Genomic DNA, 24,227 nt, shown 5'->3' on the forward strand with positions numbered 1-24,227 from the left:
TGGGATTTTATATATAGTAATATTTTTTAGTATGTGAGGGGAGCCCTCCACTACTGTTTCTTCTATGAATTTTGATGGCTTTTCTCTTTCTTCTTGGTCCTTCCTCACCTCCAGAACTCTAATATGATCCCTTTCTGTGATTACTGGGAAATTTAATGGTGGGGCTTAAATGTCTCTGCAATTCTCCGGAAGTCTGAGTCTTGCCTGGGTGATGCAGCATGTACAGCACCATTTATTGATCCCAGGCCTGTCCCATATTTTGGTGAAGCAGGGGCAGTTTGATTACAATATATGATTTCACCCTTAATTTTCAATTTCCTGCTGGTTTACATGGGAGCCTTAACGTTGCATAAACACGATCCCATGTGACTCCCTGGAGCTCAGGCAGCCATCCTGGAGAGCTGCAGCAGGGTTGGCAGTGGCTGGCAGGGGATCTGCCCAGTGCCTTCCCTGCCCCTCTGGTTTGTGTACCCGGGGTGCTTTTGGTGTCACCCTGAGGGCTTTGGGCTTGGATGGGCCAGGAGGGAAGCACAACATGCAGGGAAGGGCTGAGGAGGGATGACACTGTGGTATGAAGGGAAGCATGCCCCTCTGGGGCAGTGCACCTTAGCCAAAAAGCTGCAGCACCTGAGCTCAAGCATGTATCATGCAAACCACAGGACTCTACAGCTTATAAGAATGACTGTCATCTTCTGTTGGTTTGTTTTTTATTTCTCACTGGCAAAATTGCTAACCTTCTCACCTCATCAGTGTCAGCAGCTGGATATGTAAAAGGTAGAGTACACAGGCATGCGGTAAACAGAATCAGAGCATGAGCATTTACTTCTCTTGTCTCTTGTCCATGGGAAAGCTGCTGTGAAATGTGAAACCTCTGACAACCTTGACTGTTGCAGTCAAGGTCAAATGAGCACTAAATATCCTAAGACTTCAGCACGTGAAGCTTGTCTTGGTTTCTGTGGTCCTGGAGGGTGAGAACAGGATCAGACAGCTGTTTAACGCCATGTGTACATGTCCTGTCATTGCTCGCGTTTCACATTAACAGTGCCAATCTAGGCATTGGTTAGTTTCTTGGGTTTGGAGTTGGTTTTGTTTGGGTTTTTTATTTGATTGGATTTGGGGTTTTTTATGACATTGTGTTATGGTATAGCTGGTACAATATCCAACAATATCTTACCTGATTAGGATGTTATTCCAGTTCACCTCTTTCTTTGCAATCAATAGGAGCAGCCTGGCATGTTAGATATATTCTTATCTTCACTTTTCCTTTTAGCGAAATGGATAACTATTTACAGAAAACCTTCCTGCAGAAAAAGAAATTTACATCTTGGTTCAAAGACAGAGTCCCTTGGAAAAATAATGATTTTTTTTTCTCCCCCCATTTTTGAAATCACAGCTGCTTGTTTCAGGGCACTGGGTCACTAACTGACTACAAGCTTCATAAATGTTGTTTGTTCTCCCCCCACAGGGCATACAAAACCATTGAAGAAGATGACTTGAAGTTTCCCCTTATATATGGAGAAGGCAAGAAGGTGGGCACATTTGCTTTCCTCAGACCAAAGGAAGAAGGAATTCTGTGCTGTTTACCATTCAGTTTAGCCCATGGCAGTCCAGTGCTTTCCACTCAGTATCTCTTTATTTTATCGTTTTGACAGCTTGAAAGAATATCTTGGTTCTGTCATAAATCAGTCTCATGTCTGGGGGGTGGTGGGGAGAGCTCAACATAGTAATAACCATTTTACAGCAGTCATTTGTTGTTTAGTTTGCTTTTGTTTTTCTTTCATTGTAAATAGGCTACAATGAGAGTGTCGTAAGTAATTGACTTTAAATGTTCCTGTTTCATTGTAAAATATAGTTAGAACAAAGCAGGGAGATATTTAATAGTGCTCTGAGATGCAAAACTCTAATTTAGGAAGAGGAGGGATCAGGGCAGGATTTGTAAAGTATAACACCTTTGACACTAGCTGAAGAAGATAAGGTTATGTGAACTCACTGTTGAATTTTTCTGCCGTGTGAAGGCTGATAGTTGAAAGGGAGAAACACTGTTCTGTTTGTTATGCTTTGTTTTCAGCTCTGTGATTAAGAACAGTGAGATCGTTAGTGTTGGTCCCAGCAAGCTTAGCTGGATGCAGCAGTAGGATCAATATAAGGATGCAGTGGTGTCAGTTTGCTGATATTGGTATGCTTGCTGTGTTTCTTAATAGTGCTCCTCTGCTGCATTGGGTTCTTATCTCAATGCAAAAATAGATGCTCTTCAAAATCTGTCCATGTTTCGAAGGTTCAGACCTGCAGCTTATCTCTGAATTTCGTTAGGTTTATAATTATTTGCAAAATGTTTCATGCACATCTTTTTTATTTACTTTCTTTTGGCTCTGTGGAGCCAGGAGTCACTGAGGCGAAATGATTCTGAGTCAGTTGCGCACCGTTAGTGATGGTGAGCTCCCTTGCTCAGAAGCTGCTGTGGCTGAGCTTGAGTTTGGGGGAAGTGATCTGTAGAGCACAGAGAGCAGGGTTCCCTGGGAGGCTGAATGGCTGGTCAGTCTTTGGAGCAGATTTAATGAAGGAGAGCCCAGAACCTCTTGGGACACCACTCATGTCACAGAGGAAGGTGCTGGGGGAAGGAAGTGGCAGATGTGAGGGAACTGCAGACCTGCTGTAGAGTGACTCTCCCTAGAAGAGAGCACTGTGGTCAGTGCTGCTGTCACGTGTGTCTTCAGTAATTTAAGGTGCCTTTGGCACTTTTCCCTGGTAAAGGGAATGTACAACAATATGTCAATAGGAAAATACCATTATTATGTGAGTAGTTGAGCTCCTTGTCCTCTTTGTAAAACCTATACTAACAGTATAATTTGCTGAAGGAATGCTCTCACAGACTGGTGTGGACAGTGAGGTGACTGGGTTAGGTTTCTGTAGACCCAGTACCTTAGAGATGGTGAGTGGGATGTGGATGAAAACAAAGCTTAATAAGGAAGAAAATGGACATGGCTTGAGTGTGAAAAGTTTGACGTTGTTTTGCTGTGTTAAATCTAGCGTTTCTGGGAGAGAAAAGGGAATTCATCCCTAACTGTAGCAGTTACAGAGTAGGAATATTATCTCATTCCTTATTGACACAGTCCACGTAACAAGATTTTATCCCACTGCTTTTCTTTATTTCCAGGCTCGGGTTATGGCAACAATTGGAGTGACTCGAGGACTGGGAGACCATGACCTGAAAGTGCACGACTCCAATATATACATCAAACCTTTTCTGTCCTCATCTCCTGAGGTAAAACAGCCAAGGTTCAACTATCTGATTTGTGAGAGGGAAATAAATTTACTTAGTGTGTTTATTTGTTCCTCTCAAATCATCCCTTCTGACTGTAATCCAGTCCAGGTAACATGGTGCCCTTTCCGAAAGTGCAGCATGATAGTAACATCGACATAGCAGGAGCTAAGTTCATAGCAGATTCTAAGTTCCCCAGCTGTGTGCTGATTGCTCCACATCCCTGTGCTATGGTTATCCCAAAGCCTTGCCATTCAGTGTGACAGACACCCATCTCTCCCTCCACCTTCATGTGCTGCAGCTCCCATAAAGGCCTAGATCATGCTGCCTTCACAGAAGATGTAAATCCCTGTACTGCAGAAGGGATGTCTTCCACAGGAGTGTAGTATCCTGCTTTACACAGAGGATACCAGATCAACTCTTAAGCAGGAAAATGCCAAGAGTCATAGAAAGAGTACTTCATGCTTCCATCTGTATGCCCCTTAACAGTCAGTTCTTTTGATCGTTTTGTGCTAATACCAAATAATGACACTGTGCATTCCCAAGTGACGGTGTTATGAGGAGACTATGTGGTAGTTTGGGTTAGGAGTAGTTTTAAATGCCTCCTTCATTTTTTGAATGGCCTCATCACAAGCAATTCCACCCACTTTTTGACCACTGGAGACCTTGCAGTGAAGAATATCAAGCCTTCCAAAGGGATTGAAATTTATTTGTTAACAAGGAACATGGAAGCCTTGCTTTTTTTTCTCCCATTGTAACTGCATTCCTCCTGTTCCTACATCAAGGAACAGATGTCACATATTTTTCATAAAATATTAAGCAAGGGCAAACCATCTGATGACAGCACAAAAAGAGGCAGCTTTGCTTCCATGGCCCAAAAACTGTCCATTGTCAACTGGATTGCCAGAGTTTCAACCATACCCAGTATTTGACCTTGAATTTGTTGCTTGCTATAGCAGTATGAGAGAATGAAATCACACAAATAACATCATACTGCTAAGAAGGAACGAAATTATTAAATAAACCTTGCTTATAACATCTCCAAGGCAAATTTGTCATGAATGTTTCAGGCTGCTCAAAGAATCACCAACAAAAGTATCAACAAAAGCAGGTTCAATATTAAAATGAAAGCACAACAAAGTTTGTTGGCAGGGTTCACTCTACTACTTACTAGATTGTTGGAGCACACAGAGAAAAAATTGGACTAAAATCTAAAACCAATCAAGTTGAAACTAAAGTTAGCCAAAATTATCTATGTGGAAGCTGGGGACAAAAAAACTTAAGGGTAAGAAAGAAGGATGAGGGAAAGGTTAAGGATAAAAAGGAATAAGGGAGACCCTCCTTTTGAGTCACAGAGTAGACCCCTTTGCCAAACTTTTCCCCAGGCTTGACCACCGGTTTAGGCCTAAAGGTTTTAACAACACTTAATCAATAGCTAAATTTAAACAATTTAACAGAAGATTCTATAGAATTTACTGTAAGCACAACAGTAACTTACTTATGGGCTTAACTTACAAATTTAACATATTTAAGAATTTAGCAGAGCAACATTCCTAGTACCTTTGTTGTGGTATATTCACTCTTATAGGTACAAAGACCTAAAAGAATATGTACACAGCCTGCTCTGGTCCAGGAGAGCTCAAAGGCTCTCACTTGGGCCCACTGTTGATAGGGTTGCACCAAAGTTGGTTTTAGCCATATTAATTTTCCATTCTGGCTGCAATTTGGGTGATAACTTTCTCTGAAAGTTTGATAACTTTGTTAGGATGTTGTGCCATTTGGGTTGTTATCCAGGTAAGAATAGGTTTCCAAGGCTGTTTGAAAAATGCCAGGAGCTCGTTACACAGCACAAGTTCCTGGGAGCAGACAGTGTTTCTGATAAGTTGAGAGAAGCTCAGCCTAGGTGCTGTTCATCAAGGCCAAGGCCTGACAGCATTTCTGAGATCATAGTCTGGCCTGAGGAGAGGCAGGGAGGAAGGATGCACCACCACAATCCACCCCACAACTAAAGGAGATCTGGCTTACTCCACAGAGTGACGGTGTGGTCCCCTCTCGCCTCCAGGCCTATAAACAGAGATATAAAATTTATGTATGTTTATATTTATTATATATAAATTATATGTAAAATTCCAATTATAAAAATAAAAATTTTAAAAGTGCTGAGAGAACCCAGCCCTGAAGAAAAGAGGGAGATCTACAGACAGCCCCTTCTTCATGTTTCCTTGCTATCAATTGTGTACTTTCCCCCTCTGAATGTGTGGTGTCCCTCACTTGAGACCTGCTCCTGTTCTCCTCAGCCAGGCAGGCAGGAGCTCTGCCCTCCTCACTGTGATAGATTTAATGCCAGAAAAATGATGCAATTCCACCTATTTATTTCTCTTTCTGGCTTGCTGAGACTCAGTGTTTCTGGGGTACGTAATGGCTGCAACACAGCATCCCAGCAATATCATCTCTGCCAATTGCTGCCGCAGTGTTTGTGCGTGTCTATAAACCAAAGCTTCTCATGGGCTTTTCCGATTTGTGGGGAATGTGTCTGTACATGTTCAAATTCTGGAATGTGGCATCCAGTTCGTATGCTAGCCACGTTTCAGGATCTCTTAACTGCTTTGCAAAAGGGGAGCAAAATTGGCTTTGTTTCCACATCCTCTTCACAGCTAAATTCAGCAGAAATGTATGAGGGCAGGAGGAGGAAAGACAGAGCACCAGCCACCTTAATTTAGAGATATTGGCAAAAAACCCCTGAGTATTATTAGGAAGTAGCATATGCTCCAACTTGCTTTCTATTGCATCTCCTCCTCTTAATCATCTCTTGCCTCTCTTCCCAGAGAGAGCTGCAGTGCTTTAACTCCTCATGTTTTCCCCTGACTTGTTCTGCCAAACATGGGCAGCGCACCTTGCACAGAAACCGGCATTAAGAAACAACATCTTTATTCTGCCATCTGGGAGGCTTGGCATTTGGAAGCAAAGGCAGTGGTGTCAGGCAGCAGTCATATTTGGTCCCTGTGCAGCACTGGATTCTGAATTGTTTATACAGAGGTAGGGAAGCACAGTGTGTGGTTTCCAGACCTGGAAAAGGGGAGGCACAGGAAATTAAGGCACAGAGTGAGTCGTGACAGAGGGAAGATCCAAGTCCTCTGGCTCCCGTTTCTGTGCCATAATTGTAGTGTTCTTTCTCGAGTAAGGGGCAGTGTGGTGAGTTTTCTGAACATATTACTTCCAGCATGACAAAGTTCTGGTATGCCATATCCACCAAAATTTAGCTCAAGGAAAGGTAAACATCCCTGACACTACATCCAGAAATAGGCATATAATAGTAATTTGAGGGTGGTGTGAAATGATACTTTGACAGAGTGCCAGGCTATGGGAGGAAAAGTCATGCAGCCAAGACTGACAAATGTAATCAGTATTCACTGGCTCAGCTGTTATGAGACCAGATTTGGAGGACTTCTGCAGGTTGGTGAGCTCTAGAGATTTGCACCTTTTATAATGAACTGGAGTAGCACAAAGCAGGCAAGCCATGGCTGAGGCTCTCTGGCATGGAATTAAATATTTATTTTTCATAATGGAACAGTTAATTTGAAAGCTTTCAGCAGGAAGTTCTGCTTTTCAAAACTTAGAGCTGCCTTGTTGCAGATGAAAGGCAGAATTTTATCCTGAAATTTTTTGAATGGCATCTCAGCTATTTGGTGGGGAAAGATGTGGCTCTGATGGCAGCATTTGGCCCTTGCCAGCAAGGAACCCAAAGCCAGCCATCAGAGTAAGTGATAAGAAGGTAATGAAGAAAAATTTTTGTTATTCCAGTGTTCATAAAATTTTTCTGACAACTCCACAAATATGTCCAAGGAGACCATTTTAGATTCATATCTGCCTTTTGGAGAAATCCTCAGGAATTACACCATCCCAATAAACAAATAAAGCAAATAAATAAAGAAGCACAGTATAATCAAAGGGAGTCAAAGTGGCTTCAGGAAGCAAACATCACACTTGAGTGGCTTCAGGTTCTTGAGGTTATGTTGACAAGAGAATTAAAATAATAATAATAATAAAAAATACGGTTGATGCTCTTGCATGAGAGCACTTTGATTCCTCAGAACATTTGAGAAACTGCTGTGCATCACGGGTTATTAATATAAAAGATATGAAGCTACAGACAAAGTGGAAAGTTGGCACAGTCTACTGGAAATAGGCTAACAGGCAGGAAAGAAAGGGTGGCAGTAAAAAGCTAAAAGGAGATTAATTGGTGAATGCTGCAGGGAGCAGTGTTGGGACCCACTTTTTATTATTTACATATAAATTACATGGAGAGTGGTATTGAAAGATCTCATCATTTGCCAGGAAAGCTGCACTGGATAGCACTGTGCATAAAAGGGAGGATACAATTAAGAAAGGGCTTAATTTATTGAAGTAGCTGGGTTGATCAATAGTGCAGGGAGTGAATGCAGGCTGTTGTTCAGCTGGAATTCCCTGAGGCCAGCTGCTGAGGAGCACCTCAGGTGGCTGCAGGCTCACATGTCACTGTTGTGAGCGGTTTTCCAGCCGCAGGGACACGCCTTGGCTGCCTCTTAAAAACAAACGTGGCCAGCGAGGCACAGCGCCTTCGCAGGGCTGCCATGCTCCTTCACAGCAGCCAAAGGCTGGGTTTGTCTGGTGGGTGGATCTGTTTGAAATGTAAATAAAAACCAGCCCACCTGTTTGTTCATTGCTTGCCCAGAGCAGTTTTCTCAGTGCTCTTGACTGCATGTAGGTAATATATAATATGAGAAACAAATACCTGGATTGAAGAAGGATGTTATTTGACAAACTGCATAATGCACGTTCAGAAAGATGTGTATGACTATGGGCTCTGGTGGTGTGTATCCACTGTTACCTGTCAGCAGATCTGTAAGTACTAGTCAGGTTAGGTAGTATTATTCTATCTGTAGGATATAAGGGTAACCCTTATATTGCTGTGCTGCTGAGGTTCTTCTGCTTGTTCCTTACAGTTTTTACATTTTCTGGTTGCTGATGTCAGGTTCAGCTAGTTAACAGGTCAGCTACTTTACATCAATAAGACATCAGCAGATGGGAGAAGTATGGTGACCAAACTTGGCTTCTTCCAGAGCTGCCCTAATATTCCAGAGAGATTAATTTAAATGAGTGAGAAACTCATTCTTCACACAAAAGGGATTGGTAGGCTGGAGGGAGTTGCTGAGAGGGCTCTCAGGACATCATGGGAGGCCAAGGACACAAATTCTGTTCTGCAGCGATGTCTGGCAGAAGCAGCAATTCACAAGGAAAAGAATATAAAGATCCAAGATGGCATTGTTAGGAAATTTGTTAAGGGTGCTGCACTGGGTGGAAAATGACTGCCAGTCATTTTCCAGCCAGCTGTCACCTGAAGGAGCAGGGTTCTGCAATGCTGCTTTACAGTGTGAGCAGCTTTGCACAAACTTGTGTCACAGACAGAACTCTCCTTAAACCTCACTCTTTACTTCCCTGAAATACAGCTACAGGAAGGAGGCAGTCATTGGGAATGTTTACTTTGGAATCTAAAAAAATTAAATAGTAATTTTCATTGCAATCGTTGAACTGCTTTTGTTCATGTAATATTTAAAGGGCTGTGAGTTCATTCCTGTTGCAGGCACTTGGGTAATTCCCTGGATGTCTCCTCATACTTCAAAACTGTGGCATATCATACTCTGTCACCTTTTTTGTACAGTGTGGAGTGTGCTGTGGGTGCTGCACAGCGTGGGATGTGTGTGGAGTGGGTGTTCAGTGAGCCCTGCTGGGCTGAGCTTCCATTCCCCGTGCTCTGGTGGTGCTGCCCAGCCTGTGTGCCTCCAGGAGCTCTGCTGGCACACTGCTCCAAGCCAGCTGAAGGCACTGGGTGCTACTGCAAGAGACCCTCACTGACCCAAGAAAGAACTAGAACAAAGGTGCTGGCAGAAGAATGAAGGGTTAGGAGCTGGTTACTTTCTGCACCTGGACAAGGCAGTCTGTGAACATAACCTGACCCTGCAATAGACTGGACAGCTCTTAACTTTTTTGTCAGCAACATATTAGGGGAACCTACAACTGTATTTAAGAAATCCAAGGCAAGACACAAAGAAAGGACTTAAGGTAACTGGAAGGCAGATAAAACTGCATTTCATTGAATGTTTTGTTGCATGCCCTACTGGTCCTTATATGCAACAATTTTACATCAGTTGCCCCAAGCTTGTCCCCTGTAACGTTGGTACTCTCTTTTCCTTAGCCTGGGGATTAGCCAAACACCTCACTGTCCTCTGTGTCTTTTCTGACATCTAGTTTCTTCTCAACATATGCCTTTCTGCTGGAGGTGCCCACTTCACAAAGCTTGTCCTTTTGGAAAGTACCCTACCTTCTTCCTAGATTACACAATAAATCAGTGAATGCATTTTTTTTTCTTGTTCCCCTAAAACAAAACATGTTCTCGATAAAATGGTCTCTTCTTGATGTTGCTCATGGACTGGCTGCAGGTAGCTTTGAAAAGTTTCTCATCCATCCCAGTGCCACTCCTCAGTCAGACAAAATGGTTGATTTCAGGAGGATTCCAATCAGTGATGCATGGTTTTGCTTTCCACCTTCTTCCCCACCGAAGCTGCAAAAATGGATCCTGTGATGTAATGCGTTTTTTGCCTCGGTTGGGATGTGCTTTTCCCAGCACAGATGTTTGAAGCTTGGTTAGCCCTACCAGGGGCCTGGTGCTGAGTGATCCCTGAGCATTAGCTGTGATGCTTTCTCAAGTATTTGCTGGTCCCCAAGAGATCTGACCAGGACATGTGCTGTATATTGATGGTTGTGTTGGCCAACTCAGCCTCCACACCCCAGTGATTTCTGAGTTGCAACTGTGGGCTGTTAAGGCTGAAATAAATTCTGAAATAAATTCCCTGAGAGACAGGGACTATGACAGCTACTGATTTCTGTACAATAAGCTTGAGATGAGAGCTGTGCTGCATATAGGGGTCTTTTCTATATTCCCACTCAAGTCTGAATAAGCAGATATGCTCTAATGAAGAGAGTATCTTGCCTTGAATTTAATCCTCTCCAAAGTCCTTATTCAGCTGCTACCTCAGATAATGAAGTGAAGGTTACATTTTACAAATGACCTTCTTGTGCTTTAGAGTGAAAGGCGAACTGGTAAGGATTAGCAGTCAGATCTAGGTGATTTTTTAATTATTTTTTTTCTGTGGTACTGGTTGAAGTCCCATAAAAGCATAATTACATTAAAAGGTCCAGGCATTTTATATGCATTGCCTGCTCCATGGCTCCTAAGGGGAGAGTGCACCATGAGGGAGAATAAAACAGCTCATATTTTCTTATGCCCAGTGCTTGTCCTGACTAACTGCTGTTAGTGGAGTCCAGGGCTGGAGCAGGGTGCATGATGAGGTGCACCATTTCTGAATTTCAGTATAGGTGATCCTTCCCTCCTGTCTGCCTTACTGTGGTTGTTACAGTTCTTTCAAACTGTGGTTGTTGCTGTGGTAATTAAAATGCTCTGTGGGTGCTTCCTAATGGCTCCCCATCACAACCTGGGAATTGCAGGCATTTCTCAGCTGGAGTAGAGCATGTGCTGGAAGGGGAGTTACACCAAGCTAAAGGCTTGTTTTAAAACACTTTCTATGACCTTTGCTTGCATTCTGGCTCAGCTGATGGCCCTGCAGCAACCCCCACTGTGACTGCCTCCACCACTCTCAGCCTCTCTGGGAAGAGGATGGTGGAAGTTGTTTTAAAAGGCAGGGTGTGAAGAGGTGCCAGCAGTGATCAGCCTGACTAGGGTTGCAGACAGACAAATTGAAGTCAGCGGGTATTTTTAATAGTGCAAATAAGCTTCACTTTTGTGCGGATCCTGAATCGGTCTGTAGCTGCTGAAATCCTTACAGATACATGTGACTGAGCAGTTTTTCTGCATTTCATGGAACCACTCACTTGCTCAGGCCAAATTCGAGTGCAGCAGCTGCCTCAGGTTTAGAAAAGGGAATGCAATGCCGGCTGTCACACAGGCATTTCCAAACATGCAATCTGGCAGGCTTAAATGGATCAGGACAAATAGTGAAAACAATTATTTGTGAATATTTTATTAGAAAATATCAAAAATTCATCAAATAAATTATTCAGCTTCCATATGACTAGTCCTGCCAATGATAGGGAGGAGCCGCATGCACTGAAGCCAGGCTGCCGGGTGGGGGAGGCTTCAAGTGCTTCTGGCATCAGACAGCAGAGAGCCTTAGAGCCTGGTTTGGAACACTTGATCCATCCTGTCTGGGTTAGCACCTGAGCCATGCTGAGCTGCAGCAGGGAGGGCTGCATTGAGACAGGCTCCACCAGTGCCATGGGAGGTTATGTCAGGGCCCTGGCTGCACCTGATAAACTCAGAGCCAAACTCAGCAATGTTTCACAAACCAGTCTGACAATCGCCTCCTTCATGAATGTGCCTTGGGTTTTTTCTTTTAGGTGCGAGTCTATGACCTCCTGCAGTATGAGCATGGGCCAGATGATGTCCTGATCCTAGCTACTGACGGACTCTGGGATGTGCTGTTAAATGAAGAAGTGGCAGAAGCTGTCACTAACTTTCTACCGAACTGTGACCCTGATGATCCCCACAGGTTCGTGCTCATCCTCCATTTTCTAGCTTCTCCATTGAAGAGCACTTTCTTGTAACATGTTTTCATAGAAAGTATGATATGAATAACATTTGGGAAATATGCAACACTTACAAGAAGACATTTTATAGATTGGATGGAGCCTCTACAGCAAATGTGAGCAGCTGGAGCAGGGGCCCTATTATAACTCAGAAACACCTGCCTTCAAAGGAGTAGGTGTGGGATCACAATACCCTACATACAGAATGGGATCCACTTTGTTTGCTATATGAGGTCCTGTGAAAACTGTAGGAGGCTGGGGTCTTGGAAGAACATGGCAACAAGTCTCTCACCTGGACAATCCCGTAACACTAAAGATTGTTTTTCAGAAGGAGGACATCCTCAACATCTCCCTCTCTCTCACTGTATATGTACATAAATACTGCACACTGTGGGTCCCACTCATTCCTAGTCATGGTGTGACCTTTAAACCACCTTCCATAGAGGATGCTCAGTGCAGGATAGGTGTGGTGACAAAACAGGTGGAAAGTCTGACTTGTATTTCATTTAATTAGATCCTGCTTCATTTCATCATTTTAAGCTACCTCATGCTCTTCCTTTTTCTATCTATCACATCTTAGATTATCAGTTTCTGTCCTTAAAACATACCATCATGTGAACAAACAAGTTCCCAAACAACCAACTAGAGGCTTTCTGCCTTGAGTTTGTCCATAGGTTTGTCTGCTACTGAGTTCAGTGTCATTGTGAATTAAAACATTATGCCAGAGATCAGAAGTCTCTCGTTTGTAAAAGGGACTGTGAAAGTGGAAAGAGCGTTATTTGTTCTTAGGCACTGTTCAGGAAGGGAAGTGTGTGTTGCTAGTGAATTTAGGGCCATCTACCACTTTGTTCTGCCCTCACCCTTGGCTGAGAGCAGGAAAGAGAGATTTTACACATCCCCAGTTGGTCTGTGAAAAGTGGAGTTTCAGAAACAGCTAAGACCCATTTCAAAATGCTTGCTGTTTGTCATATTTCTAAGTGGTCATCTTCACAGGATCAGCCCTGTTCATCAACAGATAAGATAACTGGGTATGGACACCTTGACAGTGACTTGGGTTTTAAAGGGAGAACACCTTCAAAATAACTCAACAGCAGTATTTTCTTGCTCTGACACTCAAAAATATGGAATGCAAAAACAGGTTTTGCTGCAATTATCAGGAGAATGGATGACTGATGATTATCATGAAGCTGCAACTACAATATTTTGACTTTGCCCATCTCCTTATGCCAAAGATGAGGTGTGGTATGAATGACAGCCCCAGGCCATCCCTACTTCAGCAGACATGCATCTGTGTCTGCCCTCTCTCTGGGAGGAGATCAGACAGGATCAGCTAAGGGCACTTCCAGGGCATCAGGCAGAATGCAATGCAGATGTGCCATTAATTTAAGGAAGGAGGAGATGACCTATCCAGTCGACTTTCAGTTATTCCCTAACACCATTCAGAAAAGCTATGGTGCTTTTGTTCTCATTCCTTCACCCTTGAGATTCTTGCAGAGGCACCTGGTAACATGCAACACCTCTGTCCTGCTCTGTCTCCATTCTCTTCTAGTATTTGGGAAAGGCTGGCCCTGCCTTCCATCCTCACCAGTCCCATCTGTTGAGAATATAGTCAGGTTGTGTTGCATCTCTTTTGTTCCTTTTGGTCTTTACTAAGCTGATGGTGATGGCCACCATGATTGCTGCAGGCTGTAGGAAGCTGGATTCTTCAACCTTTTTAACTTTTTAGGTGAGTTATTTCATCCATTATAGAACACTCAGAGCAATGAGAGACACTAAAGGAAAATTGTATTTTCTTTGTTTTGATTTAGATTTTCTCCTACTGGTTTAGTAATTGTGGGGGATTAGTCACTGTTTGTGCCAGCATGAGTACCACACATTCCAGAGCTAAGCCTGCTGTTTATAACTTAGAACAAACATATTTATTGCTGTTTGACCTACTGGTCTTTGAATGGACATCTGAATTGTAAATAAATTTGTTCTTTTAAGCAACTTTGTGCCAGATCGTTTAGAGGCTTACAGATAGTGATGGCAGGACATTTCTCATGGCAGCATGCAAAAGGTAATTAGAGCAGTCCCTCATATTGTTTACAGTGATATTTATGAAAATTACCTTTGTGGAATTGCTCTTGCTGCTTGGTTGTAAAGAATATTTAAAGGTTTTTAAGTACTATGTGAGAGGTTCTATGTAATTATTTCACAGTGGTCTAAATGAGGTATAACTAATGAATTTACTGTAGCATTCCAGCTCAAGCTGTGGAGCTGCATTCATTCCTCTCACTAGTCAGTGACAGAAAAATCTCCTTTGCTGTATTATAAATGTTATGTTTAAAGGAAATGTTATCCCAGAAAATGTCAGGTTCTGTGATGGGTGCAGTGACATAATCTGTGGTGAGGTGATCAGCTGAAAATGTAATATCTCTAGGGATGTAGAAAACTTGTCAGAATGTAAGAGACTTGCACCCTGGGTTTGGCAATGCTATGGTCTTCAGGAGAACCAACCTGTGGAACAGCCTCTGGATCCACCTGACCCAATAGCCTACTTATTTCCTGACAGCAGCATATTAGAAAAGAGGAAAGAAAAAGCCTAGAGAGGATTTTAGAGCTGCAGAGTACTTATCTGTTACATAATTAGCTCCTTGCGGGACCAATATCCCTCCCACTTGAATTAGAAGTCACTTTATAGCCTGATGGATAAGAGCTTACAGCCCTCAGCAATGCTCTTGGGACTCTCTCCTGGTGGTACTTACTGTGAGTATTTGTTGCCCACATAAAAAACATTTCTGAATTCTGTCAAACATAGCATGTGCCTGGATGTCTCCAAGTGCAGCGAGAGCAAAGTCCTCAGGTCTCTCTTCATCCAGCCATGCAGACACAGCCTCAGGGGATTTGGGCACTCATTTGTTTAGAGAACAGTTCCTGTGTGAGGGCGGTGATGGAGTGAAGAGGCTGGAATGGAGCTGGATTTCTTGGCCAGCTCATTTCTTCTGGGTCTTGTGGCAGATGAGCATTACTTGGCTCCTAGCAAAGGACAGGTGGCAGTGCCACTGCTGCTGTCCATACATCAGCTCTCTGAAAAGGTATGAAGATGGAGAACCGTGACTCTTTGCCAACTTCCTTCAGCTGCATGTATGTACATTTACCCCTGACCTTGGGAATCTTTTACTTCTCATCCTTCTTTTTGTCATTTCTTGTCCCCTTGTTTTCCCTCTCACTAGAGATTTATGAGGATGCTGAGGAGCTCCTCCACCTCTGCTGGGTGTGAGGAGATAAGAAGCTGCTCAGACAGCAGCACGATTCCCCCACTGTCACCATTTCTCCTTCAGTACTTTTACTGATCAATACAGAAAGCTTTGGCATAAGAAAAAACCTCCATATATTTATTCTTAAAACACAAAAGTTGTATTCCAGCAAGACTATTCATTAGGAGGAAGTGGATACTTTAAAACTACTTCAGCAGTTCTCTAATGCTATCTCGACAGCTGAATCCCAATTTCATAGCACTGAAGAATAAAACATTCAGTAATGGACTGCAGCTACTATTCATCTGCAGGTACAAGAGACTCACCCTATCTCTTCTAGTGCCAAGTTGAACAGCTTTGCTTCAATTCAGCTCTACGCAGGAGAGGAATACTTTACTTCACTTCTGCCTTCACCTGTTCCTTTTTTCTTTGCTTCATTGTGCTGGTTTTCTTGAGTATTTCACAGTTTGTCCACAAGAGAATTTCGTGTTTATTAAAATTCCTTTTTTTTATCTTCCCCTCTCCAAACATTCAGCAGCAAAAGCCAAATACAATCAAAAGCAATACTCACTCCTTTGTACTTCTTAGATGTGGAGAGTCCTTGTTAATTAGAAAAAGCAGGAAGGCAAAGTTTTCTTGCAGAATGATGGGTGTTTCTTTCTTAAATTCTGACAATAGCTGAGAAATCTTTGGGAAATATGTTCTTGCCAAAATTCACTCAGCATCAGACATGCAGTGTGAAGCAATAATATCCTGTTTTAGCTATCCCAGTTTCCAAGGTGTGCCATCCTCTCCCTTCCCCTCTCCCTTGCCCCCTTGCTGAGTGCTGTCCGTCAATCTTAACATTCCAGCAAGGGCATCGTGTGATTGGTGAAGTTCAAAAGATGCCCCTCAGCCCTGGGGTCGTTGGCCAGTCCAGGTGTCATTGTCCCCTGAGCCTTCCCCCCTTCCACCTGGTTGGTGGCACCCCTACCCCTTCCCCTCCCACTTTCCCTGGGCTTAAAAGGACACTGAGACCATGCGGTCGGCATTTTGTTGGAGCTGTTACCAAGATTTGGAGATCTGTGACCGTGGGATAAAACTCTGGATTAACCCTCCGGCAGAATCAGTCTCCTTTTCCTCTTCACCTTGCCTAAAGCCTTCCCATTAGAGGTAAAAACTGAATTCCTGCTTGCCTGGACTTGTTCCAAGTGCCAGCTGCAACATCCAGCCAGCCAGGGGTGTCTCTGAGGTGAAAACGCCACAGTTGCTGCCTCTGGTCAAGCAGCAAGGGCCAGAAGAGCCCAGGCACGTTCCACCCGGTAATATTGGGATCATATTCCAATATGCTGTGTATAAATATTTCAGTTTCTTGCTTGCCACGCGGAGTCCTTTTGTTCCTTATCCCTGCATCTGATTTGAGAACTGAGGAGTGCAAGTATGTATGTTTGTGTTTTTTCCCTTAGAAAAGACAATTTCATGTTGCATTGGGACAGTAAGGGCAGTGCTTCTTCTTACATCCTGGTGTTCTAGCTCGAGGTTGTGGCACAGACTGATCTCAGAGCATGCGGGCAGTGCATGTGTGTATGCAAGCGTGTGTGTTAGATTTTATGTCTTTGGGCCCTTCTTTTACTGCTAAAGTAATCCATTTGTCAAAACTAGTGAGGCCTGGAAATTTTATCCCTCAGTACCATCAGGAACAGTGGGTGCATTGCAGCTGTACAACATTACTTGGATTTGTCATCAAACCTTTTGAGTAGTCAAGCATTGGTTCATTTGCATTGAAGAAATCTTTCTCGTAGAGCAAATATATCAAATCTTGATTCAAAGGAGTCCTCAAAGTTCAAGGCATCAAAACTCTAGGCACAAAACATGACTGGGTTTTTTTTTTCTTCTTTTATCCCTAGAGACTGAGTAAAGTCTCTGTGATGGAAATTACAACTTAATAAGGAATTCTACGGTGAAAAGTTCGAAGGTTAGAAGAATCCTGGGTAATTGATAAACCTAAACTCACACACACAGTGCTTCTGATCAACAGAGATATTGTTCTTTCCCTTTCTACAGATGAGATCTAGGCAGATAATTTCTGGTCAAGGATCCTCCCTAGAAGGTATTGAAATGCAAACCCTTCTTGTCCTTTCTGGTTTTGGAAACGCAGAGGTGTGCTTTAGTTCTGGAGGCCTGTGTGTCTGCCTTCATGGAGCCCTGCATCATCCTGGAGGTTGATACTTACACTTTTAATAAAAACCATGCAGACCGTTCTGTTTTTTCTTGTCACTCTTTAAACTATTCAGGTAATTTTAACTATCAAATGACAGAGAAGCTTGCCTCCACCCAATCAAATTCAAAACCTCTTGGCCAGGTGTTGGGCTGACAAAGTAAAACACATGACAGTAGCTGTTCACCCATAATGAGATTTCTTTCAGAGGAAACTTCTAAGTGAGTACACAGATGTGTTGATGTAGTAACAGCAGGTAAAGCGGTAAGGGAGAACATGAGAGCACTGTCTATGCACCTTTTGGACTCTGGCACCCTTCTGCCCCCAAGCAGCCTGTGGTAGTTTTTCCGGACAGAAAAATAACTCCGATAAATCCAATGCCACTCAGCCCCACACAGGCTGGAAGTTTTGAAGCAGTGTGAAACTTGGTATTTCACTAAATTAAGCACTTGACCACTCACATTCATGCAGTTTTCACTGAACTCATAAATGTGAAAGAACTGTGGGACTCTGTTAATCTGATCATATTAACTGTAAGTTTCCTTTTCCAGTTTCAGAATAAAAGATATTTAAAAGTCATTCCTATGGTCAAGAAAACAGACAAGTTAGTCCTAAAGTGAAATTTGGATTTTATTTTTATGCTCTATTACCTGCTTTCAAATTGCTTTCTTCGTTATAGCTCATTTCTGAAATAGTTGAGCCATGTTTACCTTCATGGGTGTCAGTGAACAAGTCTGTAGTTTTCAACAAGTAGTGTTATTGGGGTCCTCAATTTTTCAGACTGCTACTAGAAAGCCAATTTGTTAAGGCAAGCATGTTTAATATTTTCCTGAAGATGGGTGAAGCCAGGCACTTGGAACAGCCAGTGACTTTTGATCAAGTGGTGCCTGTCAAATAGCTTTACATTCTTACTCGGGAGCTGTCACTGAACTGGAAGGAGTTGCTTTGTGCATATGCCATGGTTTGTGCTTCTCCTGCCTGCTTCTAAAACACTGGGAAGCATGTCTTGGTGGGTCACACCATCAAATCTGGCAGGCAGCAGGCTGTGCAAGCCCGGTGTGCTCACGGAGAGCACCCTCCCTGGCTGCACTGTGCCTTCTCCGCAGGTACACGCTGGCGGCGCAGGACCTGGTGATGCGGGCGCGGGGCGTGCTGAAGGACCGGGGCTGGCGGATATCCAACGACAGGCTGGGCTCCGGGGACGACATCTCCGTCTACGTCATCCCTCTGATCCACGGCAACAAGCAGTCCTGAAAGGAGCACCAAGAGTGGCTACAGGACGGGGATCTTTTTGGGAAGGGCCTGTAAGAGACAAGAGGTTTTTGGTGGTCTGACCAGGACACTTCCAGTTGATGTAATCTAGTCAAAACTAATGCTGGAGGGTGTTTTTCTGCCCAAAAGGTAGGGTTCTGCACATATACTGTATATGATTAAAGATAACCCTTAAGATTCCAATTTCCCTACAGAAGTGGTTTTGGTGCTTAACAGGAATGGGATTTAAATGCTGCTAGCATATTATGAATTCTGTCATCCCTCTAGGTGGGGTGGGGAATTAATTTTTTTCTCAGTTTACCATGTAGCTTGGAAGAGCCATTTCAGTTGTGAAAGTAGAAGTGGGTATCAGAAGCCAAGGAGGCTCCTGAAATCTACCCCCAAATATTCAGAAGGGGCTTGGGTCACATCTCATTTAAGAATATAGATATACATATATGAGACTCAAGAGTTTTCTTTCAGGAAGTTGTATTCATGACTTATCTATGGGCAACTTCAAACTTGTGTAATCCTTTGAGCCCCCATTTTCCTCTCCTGTCTCTTCTTCAGTAGACTATACCTCCTGTATTTTAGTAGGAAAACTGAAATTGGTTTCAGTGTAACTATGCCTGTTTACTGCAGCTAAAAGCAGTCACCTGCAAAGTTTTCCAGGAGAAATAGGTCACAGTCCTGTATGGCAGAATTTATTCTGGGGTAAGGAGTTACTTGTCAAGATTTCTTGTTGTGTGTATACCATGATTATACAGAGCATGCAAATTCAGCTTTTTGTGATGTTTACCTGGAGGCTGGGGTTTCTTTGGGATCAGAGATTTACATTCATTGAGTGGTTCTGCCTGCTTTATCCTGTTGAAAGGATCCCTGACCATAACATTTTTCCATCAGTTGAGATTTAGTAAATTTGTTTGGGCTCCTGAGTGTGTTTTCAGTTGGACTTCTATTTGGAGTAGTGGTATTGTTCTCATGAGCAATTTGGATACACAGATAGTGATCTATTTCAAAGATGTTTCAGTTCTTCCTGCCTCATTTATTATTCAGTACACCTTCACCTGCTTGACTGCGGTGATCAGAAAGGGACAGCTTAAAACTTTCTGTCCTCTTGGCATTGAGAATTGGACTCAACCCTACTCAAGGATCACAAGATGACTGTGGTAGATACAAGCCCTTGACTTGCTTCAGCTCTTTTCTTAGCAGTGATAATTCAAATAAAGAAAATCTGTGTAAACATTTTTGACATGAAAGCAGCAGTCCAGGAGAGAAACAAGTGAGCAAGTCTGCAGTGTAACCTGGCTGCCTAGTCCACGCAGGCAGCTCTCTTACTTCACTGACAGGAATTAAAGAGAAAACAAAATCAGAAAGTTCTAGCATACAGGCAGGTATATTGGCTGGAGAACCAGCTTCCACCTGATTTGTGCCCAGACCACATTGGTGTGGAGCTGTTCATCTGGTTTGTACTTCTTCAATAAGAACAAAGACAGGGAGCTGACATCACTGTAGGGCATTGACTAGGGAGCTCACAAACGTTGTGGCCTTTCCAAAAGAGAAGGAGATGCTGTGCCCTTTGCAGGCTTTCTCCTGAGCAGGTGTGGCCCAGTGCTTGCCAGTTCTGTAATTTATGATGTGCTGTGGAAACACAGCACAGCCCGAGTGCAGCTGCCCAGATGCTGGACTTGACTGCATCTGGAAGTACAGTTTGGTGGATTTAAACTACTCTTGCTGCAAATCTCTAGACCCAGAAGAGTTTCAGGATGAAAGCAGGCAATGTGGAGAGTGGAACAGCTCAAACATTGCAGCAAGCTGCATGATTCTGGCCTGAAAACTGTTCTATGAGTTCCCCAGTGCCTCATGTGATAAAGCTGTACAGAACACGGATGTTTTACATTCTAGAGCTTCAGCATAAATCAATGGCATATCTGATTATGTCTTTTTGTGCTTTTTTCCTGATTTTTTTTCTCTTTACCTTTTTTTCTGTGTGCATCTGGGTGAAAAGAGAGGCTTGGAGTCTAGAATATTTTTCACATGGCCCCTCATACGTTTCAAAGTTTAAGCAAAAGATCTTCTCTTGCACTTTCTTTTTGGCCTAATGAACTTATAAACATGCTTTTCATGCTCTGTGTAACTCCTGTTGTCTCCTCACAAATGCAATTGTGCAGTCCTCTAGCAATTCAGATCCTCTTTGACAAATCAGTGCTGACAAAGCAAACAGCAAAGACGCTGGTGCTTGCTGGTACCAACTACAAGCCCAGGTCAAATAATTCAGTGTTGATGCACTGTTGGTCTTCATTTGGTAACATGGTGTCAACACACATACCAGTTGCTATAAAACCACTGAGTTCCACCAATGTGATGGAAATAGATTTCCAGTGTAGCGTTTGCCAAAATTTGAAAGTGACATTTCAATGGCAATGGAAAAGGCACCTTCTCATTCAGGGGTGTTTTTAAATGTGCCCCTGAAGAGATGGGTTAGCAGACTGCATGTCTTGGTGGGAGCAAACTGGCAGGTGACTTCTCAGAGCATGATCTGTTGTGCTGGTGAATCAGCCTGCACAGTGTTTGTTGTTCATCTGAGGCATTGCCCTCAGTCAGGAGCTTCTCTGCAGCAGCTGGGCCCAGGTTGAGTTATGTTCATTGTCAGCCCCTCTCCCAGAAAGGCCAGAAATACAGTATCAACAATTAGTATCAATTAATGATTCTGAGAACTTTAATAAAAGATTTTATACTCAGATGTATATGACTGAAACTATGCCGTGACGCTTTTTGTTTTGCTTTTTTGGAAAGTACCTGTTCCATATTTAGGTGCTTGCCTCCCTGGAGTGTCTGGCACATCTCTGATCCATGCATTAGTACTTGGGCTTTCACTTTTACCTGCTTTCAGTAGGAGGTTCTTGCATACCTGAGCTGGGGTCTGGTGCTCTGCTTCAAGGCATGGTATTAATACATATAAACACCTAAGGCTCACAGAAACAGAAGGCAGAAGTCATTTATTGGGGAGGTATTCTTATTGAAGAGAAGCAAGAATAATTAAAAGCACTTCCAATTCCCTTTAAAGGCTGAATTACTTTGCATTACACAGCATTAGGAAAGACTGATGGCAGGGAGGATTCCTGGTGCACAATGCCATTTTTCAGATGCAGGATGGCTACTGCCATGTTCAGACTTGCAGCTGCTCTAGGGCTCAGTGAGGCTCCTAAGTTAGGAGAAGACACTTGTGTCCTCAAACTGGAGCAAGTTAGGCACTAAGTCCAAATTTTAGATCCCTGGCATGTCATCTTAGCTACTGCCTGATGCTGGCAGTGCTCTGGCTTTTTGCCAGTCAAGTTCCCTCAGCATCCAAAACTGCTACAGCCTCAGCAGCAAGGAACCTCAGTCTCAGTTACATCTGCATTCATATTGCTATTGCACACAGTGCTCTGCCTTGCCTGTGCTTAGAAAGTTGGGCAAATTCTTGTCCCTTCTTGGATAATGGCAAGGAAAGGTGCCAGTAAAGGAGTTCTGTTAGCTGCACTGTCTTCTGCTGCCGAGTCCAGTCCCATTTCTAGAAACTCAAAACCAAGAAGCTTTTACCATTCTCCCAGAAATACTCTTGCAGAAAGTAGAACAGCCATTTCAGATGTTTTTCTCTTGCACTACAGGCTAAAATTTTCTTTCTTTAATTTTATTAAGAAGGTGGTTAGAAATTTAATTTACACCAGATTATGTAACACACAATCATTTTTTGGTGCATTAAGACAATAATGCTTCCTTCATGAACACAAAAGTGTATTGTCTGAGAGGGCTGCTGTTTAATGGCCTCACACTGGAGATTTTTTTTTTTTAATACATTCTAAGAAACAACAGGGCTAACAGACTAAATGAAAAATGGTCAGAATCTGCTGTTAATAGTGGATTTCCATTTGCAGTTACTTCTGTGTAGAAATATGACAAGAAGTTTTGTGAGGTACTGTCAGCTCTGTCCCTCCAGGGTGTTTCTGAAGAACTGCTCTTGATTTTGGCTCTGAACTGCTTCTAGGTTTATAAAGAACACTACATGCTTCAAGAAAATCTGCTGTATTTCTTCCAGCCTTGGTGTTTTCCTTTTATTTTACATTTTATGTACTAATACTTTCAGCATTTTTCCATCAAACATGAATGGCAAACTGTGTGAAAATGTTGTTCCTCTCAGACATTTTAGGTATGTAAGTAGTTTTCCTCCATGTGTCCTAGATGAAGACTCAGTGATGTGGCTGTCATAGAGAGAGTGACTAAATGATGCTGTGACTGTGCTGCTGTATTTCTGCCTGTAATGTACTTGAAGGAGGATGCCCTTCTCCACCTCCATGCTCATTCTGTTTTCCTCTTTTTTTTTAATCCATTGCTGTTGATGTTCTTTCATAGGTGTCTAATTTTGATTTTTTTAATACCTGCCACATTTATCTTTCCTTCAATGGGCATCTCACTTAATATCTTGAGATCTGTACAACTGTCTAGGGTTTATATGTCCTGAAGAAAGGAAGGACCTGCTGGAGGAAGATGTTTTGGACCAATGTACTTCTGCTTTGTGACTGTGAAATGTTAATCTTTTTGTAACCTAAGAACAAAAAATGTTTAGTAAAGGGATATATTTTGTGTTTTTTGAAACTTTTCAGTGCAATGAACAAAAGAGGAGGATACTGAAGAAGTGTATGTGCAAAGTTTTAAAATAAAATTTTAAATTATATATTATATAATCCATCTAGATGTATAGTCATTTTTATTCTGCCTTTGTCATGAACATTCCCTGAGTCTCTTTATGTGCATTACTAATTGTGCAATTCGGACAAGTAGCACACTGCTTTACAAGGGAATTGATGACTCACTGACAAAAGGTCTGACTCTTGAGTTAGGGAAGTAAATTCCTTTGAGGTGGATTAGTGGATGGGTTGATCTGGAAGAGTTCAGCTGTGGGGTCGCTGTGAGAGCTTTGTGCTGCCATCAGATCACGATTCATCACTCAGACTGCCAGTTGCCATGTTCTGACTCAGTGAAGAGCTGTGCAAAGTGATCCAGTACCAGCTCTCTGAGGCATTGGATGTAATTTTGGAAGTGACAGCATAGTTGGAGGAAGTTTTCCCTCATCCTCAGTTCCTTAGGAATCACTGTCTTAAACTCTGCTCTGAGTTTATGTTCGAGTAAGGGTGAATTTGTGGGTTACACTGAAGCAAGCTCTCAGGGTTATTTAGTAACCAAAGGTGCTTTTGCAGGTACTGAAGGTGCAGGAACTGGCACCTGCCTTGCCCTGTGCCAGCACAGCCATGGGCAGTGGGTTGCCAGCAAGACAATGAGAGCTGGGCATGTACCTACTCATTATATTTTGAAATATTGCATTGTAGCACAAGTGGTTCTCCTGCCTCCTGTTTCACCTCATGGTTAGTAGAAGAGCCCTGAAAACATCTGTTCTAGTGCTACTGTGCTTTTTAAATGCTGCACCTGCCCATTGTATTATCCACTGAGCACAGTGGAGAGTGCAGAGAGAGGCAATGTGTTACTTTCTCTCACTCTTGCTTCACTACTCTTCCCTTAAGTCCTACAGTTTATTACTGCAGTCTGACCTCAGTGTCAAGTTTAAAATTGCTGTGCAAATAAAACTTCAGCACAGCTTTGCCTG

General features: G+C 42.9%; 1 protein-coding gene across 1 annotated transcript in view; it reads left to right on the forward strand.

The window, feature by feature from the left end:
- Positions 1-23,314, forward strand: part of PPM1H (protein phosphatase, Mg2+/Mn2+ dependent 1H) — a 131,679-nt gene extending 108,365 nt beyond the window's left edge. The window contains exons 7-10 of the mRNA XM_054631771.2: positions 1,466-1,529; positions 3,155-3,262; positions 11,711-11,862; positions 18,442-23,314. Of these exons, the coding sequence (XP_054487746.1) occupies positions 1,466-1,529; positions 3,155-3,262; positions 11,711-11,862; positions 18,442-18,589 (472 nt within the window). The 3' untranslated portion in view covers positions 18,590-23,314. The remainder of the gene's footprint in view (positions 1-1,465; positions 1,530-3,154; positions 3,263-11,710; positions 11,863-18,441) is intronic.
- Positions 23,315-24,227: the final 913 nt, after the last annotated feature.

This window comes from Agelaius phoeniceus, chromosome 5 (genome assembly GCF_051311805.1).
Source record: "Agelaius phoeniceus isolate bAgePho1 chromosome 5, bAgePho1.hap1, whole genome shotgun sequence".
NCBI classification, from domain to species: domain Eukaryota; kingdom Metazoa; phylum Chordata; class Aves; order Passeriformes; family Icteridae; genus Agelaius; species Agelaius phoeniceus.